Source organism: Micropterus salmoides, unplaced genomic scaffold (genome assembly GCF_014851395.1).
Source record: "Micropterus salmoides isolate LMB-PRFRI ecotype aquatic unplaced genomic scaffold, ASM1485139v1 Ms_hic_scaffold_23, whole genome shotgun sequence".
Taxonomy (NCBI): Eukaryota; Metazoa; Chordata; class Actinopteri; order Centrarchiformes; family Centrarchidae; genus Micropterus; species Micropterus salmoides.
In genome coordinates this window covers 9383347-9408492 of record NW_024041484.1, presented here as the reverse complement: position 1 = coordinate 9408492, position 25146 = coordinate 9383347, and the positions used below count along the sequence as shown (strand labels likewise).

The following is a 25146-nucleotide window of genomic DNA, read 5'->3' as shown; positions in this document are numbered from 1 at the left end:
ACCAAGTAGTTCAACCTCCTCGCTTTCTTTTCTCCAAGTAATGTCCGGTTTTTATATAAATATGTAAGTCGTAGTCCGACAGAGCTAACGAGGCTAACAACAACACTGGCACCGGATGTGCACGGAAGCTAGCTGCTGAGAAGCTCCAGTGAAGATAAATCAACGTTGTAATCCCAAAAACTAAAGTAGAAAGCTAATTTAATAAAAGCAGTTTACTCCGAGCTCCTCCCGCGAGTAAACGGCGTAGTTGTTACGAGCATAATCCAGTCCAACTCTGGGTGTTTATTTGTCCAAAGCTTGCAGCGCTGCTCCCTGCTCCTCTTCCCCAAGTATAGCAGCTCTCAGCCGGCCAGCAGATTTTCAACGCTCTGCCTCCCTCTCCACACGTCGCTCTGAAGCCGTCGGTGACATACGGACAATCTCAACACTGATAGGCTATCGCGACTCACCGTCATGCAACTTTTTCGCTTGAGTAGAAAATATTCAACTCACGCGAATTCCTTCACGTTGACTTCGCGTTGCCGGCCCTGCCCCCTTTTCGTTGCTTCGCGCCGCCCGACAGGAAATCGCAGCTCTACGCGTCTTTGCATTGACTTTGTATGTAAACTCACCGCCCCGAACGCTCGCTTCGCTTTTGGTCTTAAAGCACCATGAGGTTTTAGGTCAAGACAACACCTGCTTTTATTTTGTGCCATAGACAGCTCACCGTTACAGTGCTGTTTGTAGCACTGAAAATATATGGAGCTTGGCTGTTACGGTTTTACATTAAAAAAATAAAATAAAGTGCCACTAAATGTCTATGTCTACATTTGTAAAATCATAATTTTTGTAGAATGAAATGTTATTTGTCTTGTTTAATATCTATTTATACAACAAATGAGTATAAAAGTAGGGTAGGGTAAAAGTAGTACAGGAGAGACTCTTGAGGAGTGTTCTCGTCAGTAAAATAACATGAATGAAGCCAAAATGAGCTTTAACATATCGGCATATCGAATATCGGCCAAAATCCAATATCGTGCATCCCTATTTTGCAACAGGCAAAACATGCAGCGGCTTTAATTGTGAAGCGGTCACAGGAAGCACAATGTAGCCTACTTGTTACAGAGATTTGCTCTGACTGTGATTTTTCATCAAAAATGACTACAAAATAGGACAATGGTCTTCTTCAGCTTTTCTTGCTGATCAGCTGATCAGCTTTCAATATTACAGGGAGTAACGGGACAAGAAGAAGCAGCTAAAGTGAGCTGTCGGATAGCTACAGGCGACAGGGATGCATATCAGGCATATGCAGCCTGATGGAAAAAGGACAATTACTGACTGACTTCCTTATTAAAATAGTTTGTTTGGCTGTCTTGTAAACCAATACACCTATTGCTATTCTGTTATATTTCTGACAAAGTAGCAAAGAGTAATTATTTCCCCCAGAAATCTGGGACTTATAGTATCAAACCACACAAACTATGGTTAGTCTACTCACAGTACATTATGTTGTTTTCCTATATAGCCTATGCTCCAGAAAAGCCATTACACAACACATAAACCCATGCCTTGCCACAAGGAATCTTTTGTTTCTCCCCACTAATCTCATTAGCTTTAACTAATGACAAACAGTATTTAAGTCTGTATCTATCGGTTTTCAATACATAACTCAGAATATGATGAATGCACACTCACTCAGGCCTTTCTATAAGAGGCTATACTGTGCGAAGAATCACACACACACACACACACACACACAGCTGGCCATTATATATTGTACGATTCCTACATAAAGCACAGCAAAGCAGAGGGGGAAGGAAAATAGTAGAAATATAATTCATGATAACTAGAGCGCAGGGCAGAGACTCAGGACTCCATTAGGTGCTAATAGATTGTCACACCTCAGTGTTCCCCCGAAGTACGATTACACCAGCCAGAGATTGGACAGGAGATTGACAAGCATGAGAGAAATGGATAACCAGAGAGTGTGAGGCGAAGCACCAGACTGCTACAAGGAAGCAGAGGGAATAAAAACACAACAAGTACTTGAGTAATGTTAGAAGGAAAAAAACATCATTACCCAGAGGTACTACTACCCTTTTCCAATCAAAAACAGAAGGCAACATGGATGAAGGTTCCTTCCCTTCGGAGTCCCCTTACAAAATGCCAAGTGGCTGCCATCTTAGGTAGAGCGTTGATTACATTTCTGTTCTTAACTCTTTGGAGCTCATGAAACTGCTTTACCTGCTAGACTGTTTATGTGCAAGCCATGCGTTTGTCAGATCTCAGAATATGAGACGGCCGTGTCTGACAGAAAGAAAGCATGAAGGGAAATGGGAAATCAAAAGCGCGCTAAAAGATGAGAATGGGACGAATGAGTAAAAGAGGGACTGATCCAGAAATATAGAGAGGGGAGTGGCAGGCTGAATCTGAAGGAGCGGCTCAGCTGGATACAGTGTAAAAGGCAAAGAGAGCTCTAGAGGATAGAGGAAAAAGGGAGGAGGGAATGAAAAAAAAGGAGGAAGTAAGAAAAGGGCAAACAGGAAGGAAGAAAGGTCCATGAAAGGAGAGCTCATCTTGTTAGCATCCTGACGGTGTGACAATGAATCCTGCCCTTTTAGCTCAGGCATAGTATTATGAGGGAGGGCATAGCCTGGAGGTATTGTTTTTCACACTCTCTCTCCAACAGACTTCACAGTCCATTACACCTCACAGGATTGTCAATGTGCTGCACGGTACAGGACAACCAGTACCCCTCTCACTGGATACCAAGTTAGAAAAGCTTGTAAATGTGTATGAGCTAAGTGGGTGGAGTCAGGATAAGCATTACACAATTTCTTTGTTTTGTGTCAAATGTCTGTTGGACAGACGTAACTGTACATTTATTTCAAACAGTGTGGTAGTTCTAGCAAACGGTCCACATTTGTCCCTAGTTCATCACTTCTAAATATTCTCTAAAATCACGTAACGTTATGGAAGCTAACGCTGCCCTTTGCTAAATTAGCCACAAAGCTAATGCCATGTTTCAGTGGAGGAGCGCTAACGGTAACGAGCCATTAAAATATAGTTTCTGACCTATTCTAAATATATCTGCGAGCCGCTTGTCTGCAGTTAGTCGGCGTGTCTGAAATGATTAAACCAGAGTGGACATGTAAATAAACGTGAGCTGAAAAAGAATCTAACATAGCTTCCTGTAGCTCCTCTTTTTGTAACGTTGTAGATGTGAAACGCTATAGTCAGAGCCGTAACTGCTCTGGTTGTAGTTATAACGTTAGTTAAATGAAATCTCAAAGTTGCAGGTCCTTATTGTACACATTCCTGAAGTACTAGATGCATTCAACAGCAGCTCACTGTATCCTAGACGGCAGGATTTGTCCCAATGGTGGTTAAATGGTTTCACATAGCTTTGGTTAGAATTAAAGAGTGCTGGTAAAGGGATTAACTAGATGTGAATATGCTACATTGAAATTATGGCAGATTATGTGTGAAGTGAAATACACATGCTAATTCTCTCTCACTCTCTCTGTTTACAGACGGCTGAAAAAGTTGCACCTTCCAGTAGCAAATATTTATTGATTGTTGTTTACACGTTCACTTTTTCAGACTGTAATCGATTTTATTAACATAATCCATTTAGGAAAAGGTTTTATAGCCCACATACATACCAGCTTTCAATATCGGCCTGTACTAAGTGTAGTTTATACTGTAAAGGGGTCTACTATCATTCTTAAAATCATAAATTGTCTCTTTTTCACTTTAATATCAGCATCGGCCCCCAAAATCCTATATCGGTCGGGCTCTAATTCATACTGCAAACTAGTACTATTTTCATCTCACCAGAAATTTTAGGTCCATCAGAGTTTCACTGAGCGGTGCTGCACCTTGAGGGAGGAGTCATGATTCTGGTCCATGCTTTCATGAATAGGGATCAAAAGCCGATGTTCAACAAATTGTAAGAACATATTGTTAGTATTCATTTGAAGTTGTGTTTGTGTCCAATTATCACTATTCTTTAACGGTCTGTTTTGTTGTACACCAGAAATATCAGGCTCTTTAGCTGCTGAAAAAGAGGGTGAGAGTGAAGGGAAAAAAAAATAAATAAATAAAACACAGTTAACTTGAGTAAAACCAGACAGATGTGGCCAGTAACTTGACAATATTATTTCTTGTTAGACACTTGTAGACACTCGACTGTAGATTGCAAGGACATACATGATACAAACAGCTAATGAATAAATAAATAAACATATAGGTATGTAGGGGAATTGAGGATCCATTGCTGGTTAATGGATGCTTCTCCTCACAGTGGGACTCTCTGGTGTAGTATGGCAAATTGATTAACATTAGTTCAGCAGATGCTTGCTTCCATTATGTTTCCAGTGTAATTTCAGGGTTGCTAACATAGTTAGCAAAGCAGGATGTTACTGTTGTTATTGCCCATTCTAAATATCAGATTATATAATTCAACTTGGTGTGTTGATTAGTTTCATCATTTGGCGCTGACTTTTTTGAAATCAACAACAGCAAGCAGTGGAACGAAATTGTGATCACAGATACAACTGGCTATAGGCCTGTCACAATAATTATGTTATCAACTTATTGTACAATATACATTAACTCAACCATTTCTGCTGACCTCGATATTGCTCGTTGTGTTTACATGCATGTTTGTTTACATGCATGTTTGTTTACATAAGAATGTAACCAACATTTTTGCCATGGTGCCAGAATAATCAGCAGGGTTTTCTCTACCACATTGCTTCTGTCTTTGTCTGCTCACTGTGAGGTTTCACAGTGGGCGGGGCTCAGATAGCTCCACACACATATATTTTCCAACTTGGGGACTTCTTGCTAGATTTAGTGGCTTTTCAGACCCTTTGGCGACTTTACTTCTTCAAAGCAACTCAGCAATAAATTTAGCAACCTATTCAGACCATCGTGGAAAAGGAGAGAAATATATATACAAATATATTGTACTGTAATTCATTCCCATGCATGCTACACGGCTCTTATGCCAACTTTTCTCTTGCACCCGTGTGCATGTAGGATTGAGCTTCTTTCTCAATCTCTGGATCTTTGGATAAGAGTGTTTGTAAATGTGGAAATAGTTTGATCAAGATTTCTCTATGTACCCCATCTCTTTCTTGCTGCAACCGACACAACCCCTTATGCTTTATGCAAATGACTGCGATGCAAATGAATGGCTTTAAAATGACAATAATATTGTTTATTGCAATTATTGCTGGAACAATATATAGTAGAACAAAAGTAGTTACAGTGACAGGCCTGACTGGGTATTATTATAGCTTTTAAGTTGAGTTGAGCGACACATTACTGCTTCAAGTAATAACCATAACACATCAGGGTTGTGTTGACTGCCACAAAACAAACAAAAGCAATGCACAAAACCAACATCCTGCAAGACTGAAACCACAAAGCACACTGATATCACAGGATCAGGGCTGCATAGTCCGAATTTTTGACTCGCATTTGATAGATAACTGCTCAAAATAATGTTAATAGCTAGTAAAAAAGCAATAACTAAAAAATGGTGGAAGGTGGAACCTCAGAAACAGTGGGAAAGATACTGTAGATAAGAAATTGAGAGGGGGAGGGTAGTATCTCCACAACACAACTTTTTACTCATTGTTGATTCCTTGCTCTTGGTGCTGCAAACATCCTTACTACCTACAGGTACTGTTTAACAATGAGCTGAATGCCATAAGTTCAGGGCTTTTCTCTGAGAACTGATAATATATAATCCTTATTTGTAGAGCACTTTTCAAAAACATGGGTACAGGAAATCTCCCACTGAAATTAGAAGCAGCTTGTGGGAAACCAAAAACCAATTTAACAACAACAACAACAACAACAACTGAACACTGTACAAAAGTTCAGATCCTGATAAGTTTTCACTTTAACAGGCACAATATGAAGCAATGACTGCATACATTTGGGCCAACAACAGAGCAAATAAAATATGTCATGTATGATGACTCAAATTCTTTAAATAATTGTTTGAGATCTCAGTGAGAGTTTGCTATTCTTTCAGTAAGAAAATTGTCCTTAAAGAAGACTAAAAGCGCCTTTGCATACTCACGTAGGAAATGTTTCTCCAATAAGGCAATTTCCAGGTGACCTTTGACTTCATTGAGTCGGTCTGATTCCAACCTCTGGAAGTCCTGGATGGCCGCAGCCATGGTGGGAGACCCCGAACCTGCCTGTGCACACACACGCACACACATTTTGCATACAGTACATATGCACACACACCCACATTCACATTCCGACACACACAAAACAAAAGATGATGAGATTTGGCTTTAGAATTAAAAAAATTACTTGACAACAAAATCCATACAAGAGAGCGCACAAGTAGGGATATCCCATGTGATCTAACACATGCAAACACAAATACACACACAGATTAGCACGGCGCCATGACTCACGCTAACGTTTCCTGTCCCGGTGTAAGTCCAGCTGGAGCGAGATAGGAGGAGGAAGGCAAAAGAGGAGAATCCCTCTCTTCTGACTACAGCAGCAACACTGATGACTCACACACCTCTGACTAAGGGCTTTAACCCTGACACGCACAGCTAGCAACACAACATCTGTGTACGAGGACAGTGTGAATGACAAGGATTGAAAGGTGACGACTTTGTGAGAAAGGAGAGGAATGAGGGACAAAGTGTTAGGGGGAAAAAAGGAGGGATGAGTGGGTGATGGAGGGAGAGGAAAGGAAAGAGCGAGAGGAGAGGAGAGGTGGCTGTGATAGCGGATGATGAGCACTGCAGGTTGAGCATCGCTGCTCGACTACAGCAAGGGTCCTTTAAAAGACTCCTGCCACACGCGCACACACACTCTGCAGCAGCTTTTCCCTGACAGCAACCAGCATGGTTTGTGTGTGCCTGCATAGACACACTGCAATGTATTTAGCTGATGTACTCTCTGCAAAAGAGAGAGCACACAAGGGAGAGAGGGAGAGAGAAAGAGAGAGTGTGAAAAAGAAGGAAAGGAGGAAAGAGAGATATAGCACTAAACTGACATTGACCTGAAAAAAATGGGCTTTGGGAGAGAGCCAAAGTCCAACAAGGCATGCGGAGATATAAAGACACCAATATGGAGAGAGTGTCCCTGAATAAAGAAGCACTTCAAAGAAAACAAATGAGAGCCCCGTCTAGAAGTGTGTCACGGAGAAGAAAAAGGGTGTCGACCGAGAAAGAGAGACACCGAAAGAGAGGGAGGGTATGAGAATTAAATAGATGCAGGGGATAAAAGAGAGAGAAGGCGAAAGAGATAGACAAGGACGTCGTGGAGGAGATGAAAGGAGCAGACAGTGGGAGTGAAAGTGGAAGTTTTGCTGCATTGCTATCGCTCGGCGACAAAGCTCTTTGGCTTGGAATTTGTCAGCTTTGTTTGTTTTTTTCCCCCCCAAAATGTCAAAGTTGCTAGTGGTTTGATCCAAGGACAACACATAGCGTGAGAAAACCTTCATGTCGTTTAATGCTGTTGTCAACTCTCAGTCAGAACCTCCTGGTTATCAAAAGTAGGTCAAGCCCTGACGTCACCCTGGGCGATTATCGGCTGATTAATTATTGTGATCCCCCTCTCCCTCTTTCATGACTGTGGCTGATGTGGGCATAGGAATCGCACTCTGTCCTGCTGCAAAACTCCATTATCTTTTTATTACTGAATGCTGCAGACATGACCATAAAATGTATGCACACACATGAAAATCATCATCTCATGAAATTCTTAAAGCATCAGTGTCGTGTTTCCCACAGGATTTTAAGAGACTATGGGGGGTGGCCCTCAGACCCTCTCAAGTTAAATTAATTAATTTGGTGCAAAATTAAGAGGCTATCTAGGAACATATGAACATTTACAGTTGTTTTTTTTTACTTTTATTGACACATGTAATGTGTTTTATACTTTCTGTGAATATAATCCAATTAATCTTATTTCCATCCTGTATAGACACCTTTTGAAAAACGGATGTTGTCACATGTGTATCCTCGCCCTAAATTCATCATGTCTGACCCAATTTGATAAATAATGTTGTATGTGGTTCTCGTATCGCGTAACATGAAGACTTCACAGCCTCTCTTCAGGTAGGACTCTCATACTGCAACACTTGTCTTTGTAAAGAGAGAAACTGACAGGATAAAGTCGCTAACCAGCCTGTCAGCGCGCACTGGTCCATTTCAGTGGATTTACCATAAACGCTTTACTACGTGTGCACTCCAAATTTTGGTGTGGCTAGCTTAATTGCCTTCACAGAAACGAGTGACAGAAACAGACCGTAAACGTTATCATACTTCAAAAGAAAAGCGGTTGTCTCGAATCAGATGCCAAAGTGTGTGAGTGTACAAGCTTACAGCAGCATGGAGAAGCGCCCACAAAACACAACGTTAGAGGTCTGAAATTTTATGAAATGTGTAAAAAATATTTTCGGATAATTTTGAAACTGGTGGAACAAATTAGACTGTGAAGGGCCGCCATGGTTTCGTTAATTATTGGGCAACACTGAGTCAGAGCTACTGTACTCATCCTCACACCCACTCTGTTAGTACTGCTGAAGGTGCACATAAGGTCAGTGAGCACAACAGATTCTCTAAGCCCCAACTATTGTTAATATTCAATTTCATTATATAACCCGTTATACTGTTACAATAAAATGTACCCACGTACTTAAAACAGTCCCAGAGGCTAGATAATCGTTCTTAAATACTTTAAGTACTTCCACACTTGCACCACTGGACCAAATATTGCACCTCTCTTCTGTCCTGCTTCTCTTCAATGAGCTTGATGAACTCAAGATTTCAAATACATAATCTGAAACCCCTTTCTTTGCCTCTTGCTTAGAGATTTCTACTAACTGATCTCCCTAACCTCCTGCTCATGCTCGACAGTCATCCACTGTACTTCTGATTTTATTCGTTTCTCTCTTCATTCCATTTTTCCTCTCTCTGTGCTCGGCTCTCTGGAGGGACCTTGTCCATAGGGTTGTATGGTTGCCTCAGTGCAGAACTGACACAGAAATGTCTGGTTTATCCTAGAGAACAGCTCCAGGGATCTCAAACGCCTCGTCCATACTTTATCTTCTATGTTGTGAAAATGAGTGTGCTTTTAAGGCTCAGTGTGAGTCTCACAGTAGGAGGGGAAATACAGAAGGTGTGATTTCAAGGCCTTGTTCTGCTCATAAACACAAATAACACAAGTGACCTTCTCCATGTTGGGCAGATTGTTTGTCCAGCAGGCTGGTGGTAGCACTTCGAGCAGCCATGTCCAAATATGAAATAGATATCTGACAGACCACATTTGTGTACCAGTACTTGTTAATGCAATTTTTATTTTTTACTGTGTGTGGCTGTAAAGACATCCAGACAAATAGAGCATCTGCTAACTGCTTTAGAAAGGGTCATCTGGAGCCATTTACCAAATAAATAAGCCAGTGGAATAGTGACTATAATGTGTCAATATCAGGCGTTTATGGCACACTGTAGTATATTGTTGTGCTGTCAAATTATTAACTGTTTCACACACACACCCCAACTGAAACCAAACACCGTCCTCCCTACCCAACCTGCTTTCCTGTTAACCCTGTAATTTCCTGACTTGTAAAATGGAACGCATAACAAAATTGCCTGAGACAATGTCAAGATTTTTAGCAGAGTGTACAATTTTGCCATACTTGCACACATTTAAAAAGTCACTTTAGATAAAAGTTATGCTCAGACAAGACCTACATTCTCACCACAGAACACAAATCCGAACCACCACAGTGATTTAAGCAGCAGACTTCTTGGTAAAGATGACCACAATCCTCTGGAGCAGCATCACAATTAAAAGGTGAAATGCACAACTCTTAGTTAGTTGATGAAATTAAACCTGCATGTTTATATATACTACTAAGTCAAAATCATAATAAAATACCTGCCAGTTTGACGTTAGTTCATTTTTCAATAGAGATTAGATTACAGTTCTCAACGGTAAACGAATACAGTGGTGAACAGTTTTATTAACTTTTTCTGCCATTACAGAATTGATCTTTAGCCCTTACTGTGACACTGAAAAAGACAAGAGACTTGATTTTAAATCCTAAGGCTCAAGTACTCGTGACCCAGTATGATTTCAGCATGGAGTGGCATGTTGGAGAGCTGTTCATCACTGATAGTTGGTTAAGTGACTTGTACATGTAATTTTAAATACATGAAAGTGAGGCTTTGAGGGGCTTTTCATTTGAAAGTCAAATGCATCTAACCAAAATATATATATATATATATATATATATATATATATATATATATATATATATATATATATATATATACACACACACATACAGAAGGAAAACAGATGTACATGAATATGCTTAAATGTATGTTTTTGATAGGAATGCTCATTATTCAATAAAAAAATTGCCAATCAGGCTACATAATTGTGTTCTTAATTTAGTTATTAGTCATTCTAGTTAAACAAAGTTTTGAGTTGAGATTGAGAAAGGACCTCTATTTAGCATAAGGTTCTCAGATACTACTACAGATCTTTTAGAAGTTATAGCAGGTGTAATGAGGCCATACTGAATAGATTTCCAGTTTATTTACCCAACTAATTCTAACTTAAGTCCAAAAAAAAGGAATAACTTGTCTGCATTTTCCTACTGTGCTTTAGATAAATGATTCAATGACACAAAGTGTGACAGACGCAGTGAGGAAGCCACCTATTCTAGCAGGAACAGTGAGGAGAGGCCGGTGAGGTCGTATGCAGTCCTCTGTGTGATGACTGAATACCATCTGCCCAGTGACATTCTACCTATTTAGTATGGATGACACAGGCTAGTTTGTCAAAAACTCTCAGTGCATGTATTCTGCAGCCAAAGGCCACACGTTGCCCTCATTTTAATAGATGAGGCAACGAAGGTGATGTTCCTAGAGAGTGAAGAGACCGGTATCATTGCCGTCTAGGTGGGCTCCACTGTGTCAGTAGAGACCTATGAAGGGCACTTCACAAGGAAGATAAGAATTCCACCACGCAAGCTTTATGGGAGAAAGAAAGTTCATGCTGTGTGTGTGTGTGTGTGTGTGTGGTGTGTGTGTGTGTGTGTGTGTGTGTGATAGGCGCTAGCTTGCTCTATTTTGGGCCTTCAGAGTGTGACTCATCAGTGCCGCGATGTGGGCGATGCCTTCCCTGTTGGCTGGTATTCAACGTAGGCAAACACCACTGCACATACAGACATACAAACACCAGGCGGGCACAAGGGCATACATGCAAATACAGATCCATGTTGCACATGCCCACATGTATGCTAAAAGTGGCCATAGTCAGCTAAATCACAGAAAAAAAGCACATTTAATACTGTTTTATTCTTGTGGGCACACTGAGGCCTGGTGATGTTTTTTGTCTTTAAGTACCACACATTTACCACCTAGCCTTCTGCAGCTTTTATTCAGATGTCATATCTTCTGTTTTTTGAGGAGAAACAAAGAGAGAAAATGAAGCAAGATCCCTGGGGCCTTCATTCAGGAAATTATACAATCAAGTGACTAATCCAGTGTTTTTAAATCCTGGTATCTTGCCATCAGTGCAAGTGCATGATGATGACGACAATACTGGTGTTTTAGTCAACCAAAAGGGTGAGAGAGCTACAGATATCATGAAATATGAACAGTATGTAGCGTGGGAGGAAGAAATATCTGAAAACATGATCTGGATTTTTTTTTTTTAGGCTGGGGAGTTCATCTCCTCCACTCTAGACATCTCAGAGTCCAATCATCTGAGGCTCAATTCCTGTCCTCTAGTCTTTTTTTATCAATTTCCCTGCTTTAATCTTTTCTCTCCCATTTTTCATCCCCTTCCTGCTATCCAATATCTGTTCATCTCGCCACTGCTTTCACCATTTCTCCTCTTGTCTGCTGCTGATTGCTATATTGTCATTTTTATTTATCATGACAATCCCTCCCATTCCCCAGTATAAACAAAAACAAGTGGGATTACATCAAACAAAATAGTGTCCTTTTTTTAGCCATAAACATTTATTAAGCAAGCTAAAGATGCTAAAACAACATCAGAAAGTCGAAACAGGGGTTAGTGCATCTCCCTCCCTCTGTTGTTTGTGTTTCGCTGACATCAGAGCTTCCTTTTCAGACAGAATAATTCATGAGTACATGAAAAAAAATGCAGCCATGTTAGTTCGTCCTAGCCAGTCTAGGCTAAATGCATATATATAAAACCAAAAGTAAGATAACCATTTACTCAGTATGATAATGACGATAAATACAGAGACAGAGAGATATAAAGAGGGAGAGTGACAGAATATAAGAGAAATGGAATGAAAGATAAAAAAAAGGGAATAACCTAGGAATCAGTATAACCTAGGTAAAATCAAAGAACAAAAGAAAAAACACCTTTCTGCTTCCTCCATGAAACGTGATCAACTGCGAATGTGGCCACAAGTCAAGAGCCCAGCCCAAACACACACACACACACACACACACACACACACACATACACAGTATATGTAAGCACTCACAGGGTCTCGGAGGAGGTCCTCTGTGTCTCGCAGTGCTGCTCTGGGCTTCAGTTGCATTTCGTCGCTACATTCGTTGTCGGAGGCAGGTGGCGACTCGGCCAGATCCGGGAAGTCGTCTCTTGTCCTGGGGCCTCGAAAGCGGATCTTGTCCAGCCGCTTTAGCATGGTCAACACCGCGCACCTGGGCTTTACCTTAACATGGCGGACGGCAACCCTATGGGGACACAAAACACAATGGGTATTGTTAGTATGGCTGTGTGAAAAACTTTTTTCCCCAACCATATCAAAACCCCATATATAGAAAATAATATATTAGATTTTGGAGGGGTAGTGTTGTGTAGAAAGTACTGCTGACACCAATCACAGATATAGAGCATACAAAAATACATGTTTTACAGCTGGGGTCCCAGAGACCCCAAACTACATTAATGTGTCATTTTCTGTAATGGATCCCTGAAACATGTCGTCAGAATGATGTAAGCAACACTCATAATATTAGGAAACGTTGGAAATGATCAACCTTATGAAACAATATTATGTTTGTTTTTGAGCTATGAAAGAGGGCCAGGTCCAAAGAGGCTATTGGGGCTACAGAAGTACACAATTATAGGATTACCAACAACATACAATCTCCTTTGAATACCCACAGCAGTGTTTCCCACAGACAGACCTTACTTGGGCAGGCCACCCAGGTATATTTGGCGAGCACTTTTAGCATTTTGCAGAGAAAAACAGAGAGAGTTGTTATTCATTACGTTACAAGACGCAGACACAGAGGATATTTTACAAGCACGGGCCAGGTATAGCAACAGTGAACATATTACAGATGTCATTAGTTTCATTTTGATAGGCTACATCATTAACAAGCCTCCTCCACATGCGGCGCACCTGCTGCTGAAAACAGAATTGCGGGTAAAAAATCCAGAAGACCAGTTCTGTCTCTTTTCGGCAACTTTATAAACGTACTGCTGATGGAGAAAGTCAACAGAGCAGACACATACAGAGAGAGAGAGAGAGAGAGAGAGAGAGAGAGAGAGAGAGAGAGAGAGAGAGAGAGAGAGAGAGAGAGAGAGAGAGAGAGAGAGAGAGAGAGAGAGAGAGAGAGAGAGAGAGAGAGAGAGAGAGAGAGAGCGCGCTGGTGTGTTTGCAGCAGTGATGTAGGTGTGTGCGTGAGTGAGTGTGGGGAAAAGAGAACTGAAAGGAAAGGGAGCAGATTCTATTAGTGAGTAACAAAGACTAAAATAAGAATTAAAATGGTGAAATAAGAATTAAGCTAATAGAAGTTGTCTGTCATTCTGTGGGAAACAGTATCTTTGCATTTTTGACAAAACAAGACTAAGAGTCTACAGTCATGCTTTCAGTTTTTCATCTCATAGCTTATACTATGAGCTCTGCAAACTCCGTATTTATCTCAATCTGAGGTTGCTCGATCCCTACACCCATTCAAATTTCCGTACCACATTTTCCCCAAGGCAACATATGACATAACACACGCCAACCTCTAACCTTTCATTCTACTGAGTCTCTAACCTCATCAGTGTTTGCGTTCTGCTCTCCCCTTCAGCCTACACGGGAAGATGGAACCAGTAACCCTATTAGAGCCATGACAACCACATCCTTTCACTCCTCTGGCAAACGGTTGTCTGCAGCAGATATGCTGACCTTTTTACTGATTTTATTTATATAGCTGGAGCGGTGGCAGTAGTTGTGAGAGGCTGTGAAAGGCTTAATGGTGGTGTTTTGGTATCAAGGGCCGAGGTGTAACGATGACAGAACAGGGCGTGTTTTTGTCGTCAAACACAAGAGTCATAAGAGTCAAGCTACTGCAGCTTTTCCCCTGCCTTCAGCAGCAGTAGTCTGATACTGCAGTAAAATTAATCCCAATCATAGAAACTAAATACAGACATGGTGACCTCATTAATGTTTGCCAAAAGTAAGCTAATATAAGCCAATTACTGTACAAATGTGGTAGAGATCATGATTACCATCTAAAGGGGAGCCATTCTGAAACCACAACAGGTGCTGAACTGTTACTGGCAGAACCTACAAGTAAACACTAATGATAGCCTCCTCACTGCTACTAGGTCACAAATGTCCCCAGCCTATTAAACTCTGACTCCACCCAAAGTGTTGCCTTTCTAGCCACCACCTCCATTAAGTCCTATCATTGAATGAGAAATGCTGACAGAAAAAAACAACAGTGAGACTCCCCTGTAGTACTACGAGAAGGTAATTCCTGATATGACCGAATGCAGGATGCCAAAAGAATGTCACAACAATCCATCATCATTTCCAGCAGCCAAGCATGGAGCAACTGAATGTGTTGTCAACATGACTGTGTTGCTTTCTGACTGCAGTGATTTGTCATTTGGGAAGGGATTAAGTGTTCTTCGTGTAATCCTCAGAGATGACTTAATCTGCTTGATTAGAGGACTAGTTGTCACACTGCAAAAAATGGTTATCTGACTGATAACCTGTCTTTTTCTTTATGAATGATTGGTTAACCGATGAAGATGACCGGCTTGTTGTTGGAATGGCAACCAGCCTGTTTTTGTACGACGACTAGGCCAATGCATTCATTTAGGTTGAGGCAGAATGAATAAACGAAAAGAAAGTCACTAACCCAGTCACTTAGTTTGCAAGTAAGACAATGGGAACATTCCAAATCCCTTATGTGATTAATCCACAATCCTCGATCTTCACAGGACCCGGAAATTGATCCGACACTCCGATGCTCTAATCCTGCCTCTAAACTTCCTGTTGGTGATTCTTGTATAAATAAGGCATGTTTGTATGCACTCATTAGATTGAGCCACTAACATCACAATGGAAAAGTTCAAAGAGGCCAGTACAGATTTGAGAAAGCACCACGTCACTGATGATCTTGGAACTTCAGGTCCATCTTGGACGTGAAGGGGCTTTCCAATAGGACAATGATCCTAAACAAACATTGGAAGTGGTTTGGGAATGTTTTAATGCCTTCGCAAAGTACTTACCACAACCTCATTGAAAATGTGTTGACAGCCCTGAAAAGACAATGCAAGAAAACCACTTTGAATTCTACAGATTCTGCCAGGATGAGTGGTTAACGATCCAACCAGCAGTCTTCCGGAAACTTGGAAGAAAACACATACCAAAAGTGGCTGACTGAGGTGAAGTGACATGCAACCAAAAACCAGCTGTGCTGTATATTTTTCACTCATTGGATATTGATAGATTTTCAGAAGACACACAATTTCTTTGTTAAGAAGCCAAATTTGGGAATGTTTTTTGTGAAAAAGGAAGAGCGGTTTCCAATCATTTTGCAACAGTTGCATACGGATATACATATTAAAATAACAGAAAAAATTATAATCCCAATATTGTCATTATACAGTACATGTCCTTTACAAGTGTATGTTGCAGTTGACTGTATTGCAATGAGAGATATACTATATTTACATAATCCCTTTACCCTAAAACATTTTCACATATTATTCTGATCACATCCTGAATTATTAAATAATACATTTACAAGCAGAATATCACTAAATACAGACACAAATAACAAATTTGGCATGTGGCAAAACAAAAAAGTGGAAATACTAGGCTCACTCCAAGGAATCAAAAGATTCTACAGAAACCAACTGACAGACTCTCCTTGCGTCTTTAGTAAAAGGCACTAGGAGGATGTGCGGAAAAGGCCCAAGTGAAGGTAATGTGGATAAGGGAATTGAGATGTACCCACAGGGAAGCAGACAGGTATTCTGACAGGTTTTTTGTCCATGAACTTAAAAATTTTAGAAACAAATATTTTATTTTCTAGACAACCCACTGACATGGGTAGAAGTGGAAAATATACAGGTGACTGGGTCGATCTTTCTTCGCTGCGAGGTGACCGCAAACATGGTGAGCGGCAGCTTAATAAACACTTCCACAGGACAGGACACCTGTCACAATGAAATGTTTTCCCACAATAATCATCTGAATGCACTTACAGCCAGCTCTGTGCAACAGCTCAGTGCGCCGCTGGTCAGCACAGTTACCTACCATTAAATCAAGCCATAACAATACTGACTAATGAAAACAGGATTGACCAATTTGAAAACGAGAAAGAAATTGAGATTTTCATTCAGAATTCCATTGGAAAATGGAACAAACAAATCACACTGCACTCAGTTTGTAAGTAAGTGCTATTAATATTTATGAAACAGCCATAATTTGTATAAACAAAGCTTATACTTCAGAGCACATTACTTGTTCCCATGCATCCTTGCCTCTTTTCACTGCAGTGTTCTTCAGGCTACCTCTCCTTTATTTATTTCCCATTTTAAAGATTTCTTTCTCTGGTCCAGAGGCAGTTTCAACCACAACACTATCTTAAATAGGAGAATGAAAAGATTAAAAGAGAGGACAGGAACAGGAGGAGGAGGAGATGGTGGAGGAGGAAGGGGCTTTGGCTCAAGGTCTGATCGCTATGTAAAAAAAAGGCCTTGTGATATATTTGCTCGTTATGTACAAACATAAAGACACCTCCATCCACCTGAACCTAGTCATTGCTAACACAACTGCGAGGGGAGAGGCTGGTGCAGTCATAAGACACTGCAACAGAGAGGCAAAGATATGCACAAACATTTGCACCCAAAACAAAATGACAACACACACAGGTGGAGAGCGTTTGTTTGTTTCTGCATACATTAGTTAAGGGTGAGTAGCTTTACAAGCCCAGTGTGTATCCACTGTACAAGCCTAACATACTGTATCTGAGTGAGAGTGTGTGTGTGTGTGTGTGTGTGTGTGTGTGTGTGTGTGTGTGTGTGTGTGTGTGTGTGTGTGTGCGCGCTTATGTCTGTCTTAGTAATCTTCTGCTAATGACCTGTAGTAGCTTGAGGTTACTCTTGGTCACACTCGCATTAACAGCCAGTCATTTATGGACATCAAGCTGTAAGAGGTAGTCTAATAGAGCTTTCCATAAGAGCCAGCTGCCAGCCAAAGAGCTGACTACCCATTTAAGTTCAGCTGTTACTGTATTAATTTTTGATTGTAATAAAATAGTTGTGCGATTCGCCATGCGTGTACATTTTACAAACATTAGCCTCCGCTTCAAAACAATGCGAGTATGATATAGAGAAACATACCTGTCTGTCTGCATCAGTCCCGCCCACATGTCGTTCATCAGTGTGTGTGTGTTTGCGCTTCATAATGGCCTGACGTTTAATGGCAGAGTACATTAATATGAAAATATAAAGACACTTGACAACATTATTCGTTTGTGACAATCACATAGCGACAGTAATCATAGTTAACTAGCGAACAATGTTTCTTCTCAAACGAGCCATAACTTTCCTCTTACGCATGTGTACACAGTGATAGTCCACCGACAATAACAGTCAGTTCGTTACATTGTCAACATCTGTTATATTGTGGCTTTTGTTTGTTTTGTTTTTCTGTTAATGTCCTTGTGTTTTTCGAATTTGCAAAACATTTTGGTTATGCAGTTCTTTGACACATCTCGGCCACCTAATCCTTTGGTCAGTACAATATAAGCAAACAGCGTCATCCCAAGGTCCTAGTGCCCAGAGTCAGACCGTAAAACCTATTTTAGTTTACTTACGTAAAGAAAAACTGAAACTTAAGAAGCTGGAACCACTGTATTTTTACTCATTCTGTTTGCGGCTTTCGGGTCAATTAGTGTTTTTTGCAGGTGTGGTAAGTGATTCTAATCCAATCCATGTCTTTTTGTTTAATTCAGCGAATTTGTCGGTTTGTGTGTGCGCTGTAAAAAAGTCCGGTGTTTGTACATAGCCCTGGCTCTAGAAAAGGGAAACAAAGTGGCCGGCACCCGACCACACAACCGTACTCCAGCTGTTCCAGCCATGATTTGTGTGTCAGGCAACATTAAATGACTTGCCCACGGACATTCAGCTTACTCTCCAGTTCACCAAGATACGCTCCTGTTATGATGTAAGCTATAGCGGCAGGAGAGTTGAGAGTTTCACTGTCTGTAGCTTGTGTGCTGGCTTTGGGACCGTCTCGCACTGGGACCGTCTCGCGTCTCGCTCCAAGTCATTACATCTTAAAATCGAAAAGCAACTCTCATTCTAGCTGAGCAGCCCTTTGTATTCACCAAGCTGCAATTTTTTCATATGTACATCCTTGCTGGTAACCATAATTATGCATTTTTTATGAGTGCTATTATAGTGATCACATTCTTTTATGTATTAGTATCAGGGCATGGCTGCTTTCATCGGAGTATCACTTTAGCTTACAGTGTACACTGAACGGTAGGCTAATAAACCTAAGTGTTCTCATCTTATTTTAATAACTATTCAGGTGCATGGCCTAACTATCACCCATGGCTATCTACATCTTTAAGAGGATATTGGTACAGTATAGCCACGTGAGATCTGAGTAGCTCTTTCTACGATTACATCCTATATGACTGTTGCCAATCAACCATGCATGAGAGGGAGGGGGCAGTGGAAACAACCACATACTGTTGAGTACAAAACAGGCTAGAGCACTCGCACAAGTAGGCCACTTTCTGTGCGAGTGTATTTTCTGGGACATTAGGCAGCCAGGATGTGTTTCAGAGTAACAGAAAGTTTGATAATAACGGCTTGTTAGATGACCACAGTGTAGTGTTTCCGCTTTGGTGACTGATTCGAACCTCGTTTACTTTAACAAGTGCTCTTACTTAAATGTGCAGCATAAAACCATGCAAGGCCCTATTCTGGTCATCATTACCCAGGGCTCTTGGTTTCTGCAGAAACAAGGCTCAGTACAGCAGCACCCTCACTTGTGGTGCTGATCTAAATGTCCACACGTTTCCTAAGACACTGTGAGACAGTGAGAGGGATTAACATGTCCTTTAAAAAGTCTCATCTGCCAGCACTGTCAATGTTCCCAGAAGCAGATTCAACTTTTGTTTAGCTCACTTTTCCCGGCATTCATAATGAAGTGACAGGCAACAGATGGTCGGAAGAAAAAACAAAAAACACCCAGGCTACTGCCATGCTGAATAATAACTGCCTGTAATGAGACAAAGTACGCTGCCAGGTGCCATTCTAACTTAGGACAAAATCGTAAACCTTAATAGAAGTAGCTACAAAGTCGTATTAAATTGGAACACAGTCTCAGTCTCGATACACATTGTTATTGTAAATGTTTTTTTTATCAAGCCACTTATTTTCATTTGATGTCAAGCCTGGGGACAAAGCAAGAGGAAGAGAGGAGGGTGCAGATATGATAAACTTTAATTAGACCTATTAGACACATTCTGCTTTGTTTGTAGTTGGAGGCTAAACAAGGGTCTCAGCAGAGTCTCAGTCAACAAAATTGGACACAAGAATAATGAAGAAACAGTAAGAACTAGAAGAAAGCACTATCTTTTTTCTGGCCCACTAATGCAACCCTCAGGCCAACCACGTAGTTGGCTGAACAAAAATAAAAGTCAGTCATGACGTGCATTTTTCAAAGCCAACATCATGTCCACGTTATTTTAGTGCAGCCTTTGAATGGTATGTGCCAGTTTGTGTTTGCAGATTTATGATTTGTCCCTTTTCGCTTATTTTCTGCTTTTCACCTCTGTTCTGAGACATGAGAGAAAGTGTACACAACAAAAAGCAACCAATATCCATGTGCTCTTTTTAAAAATGTCATCACTGCTCTGGCCATCATTAAAGTATGCCCTTGTGTTGCATTCAAGGCTGAATTGAGGTCAGTGCAATGATATTAGCAAACATGTTTTGAAAAAGGATAATAGGAATTCAACAACCCTCTAACCCTGCCCTTGCACTCACCGTCTTGATCGCAGCATTCCCTCTACTCTGGTGCTATTATTTCACCATGCAGTTATATAAACAAGGATATAAACAATCAATGCCCTCTTAACAGGTCCATCGGCTCTCTCTCTATCAAATTAGATGGGCAATGTTGACTCAGGTCATAGTCTAACCACATTTGAACTCTGTGTGAAGGGAACAAGCTGGTCACTTCAGTGCAGGAAAAGCTCATAAGAATGGGAAATTAATCTTGGTTTGAAAACACCTTTTAGAAAAGTAAGCTACTCTCAAATCGGAACTTACATGTCGGGGGTTTCCTACCGTTAGTGAACACACCAGCACAATTCAAATCAGGATGCACTTGCAGGCACATTATGCAAGTTTGACATAAGAAATATTGTAAGTTTTTAGATAATGTCTAGCTATATCAGTGATGAGAGTTTAGGGCAAGTTTGCAAAGTCTACAAGTTAATGTCCATAGTGTATGAACATGAATCTAACAGTGAAACAATGGCTGCCCAAAATCCGTTGAAAAATATTAACACGTAACGTTAGCTAGGCTATATCAGTTAGGGTTAAAGTGGGCGTTTGAGGATTCAACACACAAAAACCGAAACGGTCGTGTGAATTAGAAAAAAGGAAAAAACCTGTAACGACAGCGGGCGACTGTTAGTTAGACTTTGATGTTCACGACTCCATCCAAAGACGTTAGCTAACGTTAACGCAAACTGCGTTGTTGAATAACGTCCCCAATGTGTCCGTTATGTTTTAGTAGTGGAGTCAGCGACTGAATTAAACGCTGGAGTTTGACGTTAACGTTAGGCCTCGAGTTAACGGTTTCAATAAACCCCTGAACGGTCGGACTTTTTTTTTTTTATATCAGTAACATCAGGTGGCAGAACACGAAAACCATATAATCCGCTATTTGACCCCGAGGAGACAGTGTGGCAGGCGGTTGACATAAAACAATAACGTTAGCCCTTAATTTTCTTTTAGCAGTTAGACATTTGATGAACGTTATAACGAGAAAAAACAAGTCTTCTTACCGAGCACGTAAATCGTAGCAAAGTTTCATGAACACTGAGATTGCCTTTAGTCTGCTTTATCCTTCAGTACACCTGCTGCTCAGGACGTCCAAATTAGCGCCAGTCTCACGGCGAAAACTGCTCACTTGGTCCATCCATCCCAGCGATATCCGCTCGTTTCTGTACACCGATTGAATGTCGTCTCCTGCTTTGAGTGCTGAGCGATTAGCCAGGCGGACAGCGGGAGGAAAAAAACCAGTTGCGTCCCCCTCCTGTCTGGAGAGTTTCCCCTGGTCGTAGCTTGCGGATACTAGCTTGCCTTCGTCTCTTGTTGATTTCGCAGAAACGGGCAGGGAGCGCTGAGCAGGGCCGAGGAGGTTTCGTCAGTGTCGTTCGGCGCTGCTTTCTTAAAGGGGCCGTTAGCGGTGAGTGATGCTTCAGAGACGGGATGTGAGCGGAAAACACAGCCACCTCTCCTTACCACCGCCCTGTGGCTGCAGCTATCATCTACTGTTAAATAATAAACAGGCGGGTAAACAATGGCCTCATTATAATGTAATTAAGCATAAGGCTACTGTAAATCACTCCAGAATAATAATAATAATAATAATGTTACTGTAATATTATACTGTAATATTCCCACTGACTCTTATTGTGGTGCTATCAACTTGGTTTATATCTCCTCTATGCAAGCATACTACTGTATGAAAATGCTTGAATGCATGTTTAAAAACGTCCCATGGGTGTAATTTGTCGTATAGTGACACCCACCCACTATATTTGCCCATTATTAGTCATTATTTGGTCAGTTTTCTGCAAGTGTTAATTTAAACTAAGTATTGAGCATTTAACGAAATTCTTCTTAAAATGAACACAAATAAATAAACTAAATCTGAACTTTCATTTCATTATTTCATTTATCATTTCTAGGAAATTTACAGAACAGTAAAACCGCGTTACTCTTCCATTTGCCAAAGGTCTGAGTGCTGTTTCAAAGCATTCTCCACTCACACAGCAATACCATTTTGGTGAGAAAATACTGAATCCTGGTGGGGAAAATACTGGGTCAAATAAGTACTGAAATTAGCCTAAACATGTGTCCTTTCTCAATTGCCTAATATAAAATACCCAAGGTTGCAAAATACCCAAAATTCCCAGAAACAATACTGAGGAAATGAACTTACTGTGGTTAATAATAACATTAATTTATATTAGTCTAAATAAAGTACTTTACAAACATCATTAAAAAAAAAAAAACAGGATCACTAACCTTTGCATGCTCTTTTTGTCCGTCTATGAGATGATTCTTGTCTTGATGAAGTGGTCTTGAGTTAACAGATTCCTCTGACAATCCTCTTGTCGCTGCACTTACACTGTGAAGGAATTTGGGATCAGATGGACAAAGAAGAAAGGGTTTGAAGGACCGAAGAGCGAAATGGATAGAAAGTGAGAGAGAAACAGGAGTCAACTGACTCCTGACCACTGAGATGAGACCATAGATTACAGGGATATAATCACAAGTACTTTCTGTCTGCAGCCTACCAATGAGGCCAGTGAGGATCAGTGTAGTCTTGCTCTCACTAGAGCTTTGGCCTTGTTGTCCTGCAGCTGCCATGTTGCCACCACCTCCTCACTACAAACATACTGTCTGTGAGCAGCCTACACAAGAATTCAACATGTTAGCATGAAAGTGGATCAGACTTCTATCATCTTTTCCTCTTTATTCTTGTTTGCTTTCTGCATTTAAAAACAGACAGTCAGAAAAAGTCAACGCTATGTCTTACCATTTCCCAGATGCAGCTTACATTGATGAGCAGTCCATGTTTGTTTGGCTTTACCTGCTGCTGGAGACTATAAATGGCTGATGAAGAGTGTCAGTGCATGTTTTGCTTACCCTCACATTTGTGTAGGCAAATGTCTGACAGAGAGGACTTTCCATGTCAGGTCCATGAGTACTTTCTGCAGACCTTGCCAGATCAGATATGGTATATTTAGAGTCCTGGATTTCTAGAGAAATGTCCCATTGTACTTTGCATTACTTATCAGATGATATGAAAAGCAGCATGGAAACTGAAGAGTGTGACTCAAGCAAAAATATAGGCAATCCTTCAATGCCACTTATTATAATACTTAGCTATCATTTCACATTAATGTAGCTATTAATACAGATTGCTATCTGCTGTGCACCACCTGACTGAAGTACTGAAGTGGTTGGTGGACTATGTTTTAAAGCACTCTTGACTTCCTGTACTAATGTAGGTTTGAATGGACATACTGTTTTTTTTCCAGGCAACATCAGACTGTTTATGATCAATGTTTTTATATTTGCAATGGGTCACATGACTGCTATTATAGGGTCGCTTGTAGTGATGAACCCACAGAGAATTATCACACAACAGTTCCGCGTAGATCTACGCACCTTTGTAGCATCTTTCAGCTCGTCGTCTTACTTTATGCTGCCTGTCCAGCACCAAACAGCAGCCAGACAAATTTAGCAGCGAGCTGGTGAACATTGAATGAGAGTCAGAATCAGCTTTATTTGCCAGGTATGTGTACACATTTGAGAAATTTGACTCAGGATTGCTCACGATGTGCTTACTTATACAATAATAAAATCACACACAGGCTACAGTTTAGAGAACACATTTATACACACTATAAACTCAAACAATATAGACAGATTGAGACAATAGTGTAATGAGCAGAGTGCAAAGGATGCAGGAGTAAAATTATTATTATTATGTACATGTTGGAGGTGGATTAGATATACAGGTACACATACACATACATGTCTACATGTACTCATGTACACAGTGTGATGGAGCACAGTGCAAAGAATGCTGGAATAAATAAGTGTTATGTGCAGGTGTTATGTACTTGAGGTAGGTGGATTTGGTATACAGTATCTACAATATGAACAGTATGAACAGCTCTGAAATAGAGAATGATGAATAAATAATAAGTGTTAGCCAGTAAACAGGTGGCTGAATAGGCAGTTACTGGGTTATTGCACAGAAGTTGTTCCTGACACTGTGAGGCAGAAATCAGCTGTTCATCAGAGTGATGGCTTGTGGGAAGAAACTGTTCCTCAGTCTGTTGGTTTTGGCATACAGTGACCTGTAGCACCTACCAGAGGGGAGAAGCTAGAACAGGTTGTTTTCGGGGTGAGATGGATCTGCAGTGATGTTTCCTGCCGTTTCCTGACTCTGGAAATGTATAAGTCCTGAATGCATGGCAGGTTGGCACTGATGATTTTTTCTGCAGACCTGACTGTCCGTTGTAGTCTGCTCCTGTCCTTTTTGGTGGCAGATCCAAACCAGACAGTGATGGGCGTGCAGAGGACAGACTGGATGATGGCTGTGTAGAAGTGGATCAGCAGCTCCTCCTCCCGTTGGTGCAGAGGGAGAAGAGCAGTGGGGAGAGCACACACCCCAGCTAAATAGCCTGGTTGCTGGATATGATGTTCCCCAGCATCACCTGCTGATTCCTGTCAGTCAGTAAGTTTTCCTCTTTCACAGAGTCAAACTCTGAAAAAAACAAACTCTGGCTGAATTTAGCGGTCATCATAGTTTCTCCTACACGCTTTGAATGGGAAGATGAGGGGATGAAGGGTTATTAATTGATTGCAATCTGCAACCTCACCACTAGATGTCACTAAATCCAACAACACACTTGTCTTTTAAAAGGCTGGTCATAAAATCAGTTTTTGCGGGTTTAAGGCTTAGTTGGAGAATTCAGTCTAGACACTGAACATAATGAGATACACCTTTACAGTCATATGCAAGATAGTAAAATAGCCATGCGATACTCTTATTAAATACATTTTTTGTGGAGATGTAGGCATAGA

General features: G+C 40.8%; 1 protein-coding gene across 2 annotated transcripts in view; it reads right to left on the bottom strand.

Moving 5' to 3' along the window:
• gramd4a (GRAM domain containing 4a) overlaps positions 1-21726 on the bottom strand; it is a 55801-nt gene extending 34075 nt beyond the window's left edge. Inside the window, exons 1-3 of one of the 2 annotated variants that reach the window (XM_038738572.1) lie at positions 21321-21726; positions 12512-12725; positions 6080-6200 (exon numbers count right to left, since the gene is read on the bottom strand). In XM_038738572.1, the coding sequence (XP_038594500.1) occupies positions 6080-6200; positions 12512-12725; positions 21321-21349 (364 nt within the window). In that variant the 5' untranslated portion in view covers positions 21350-21726. The remainder of the gene's footprint in view (positions 1-6079; positions 6201-12511; positions 12726-21320) is intronic. The other variant, XM_038738571.1, reaches the window with a different exon arrangement.
• Positions 21727-25146: the final 3420 nt, after the last annotated feature.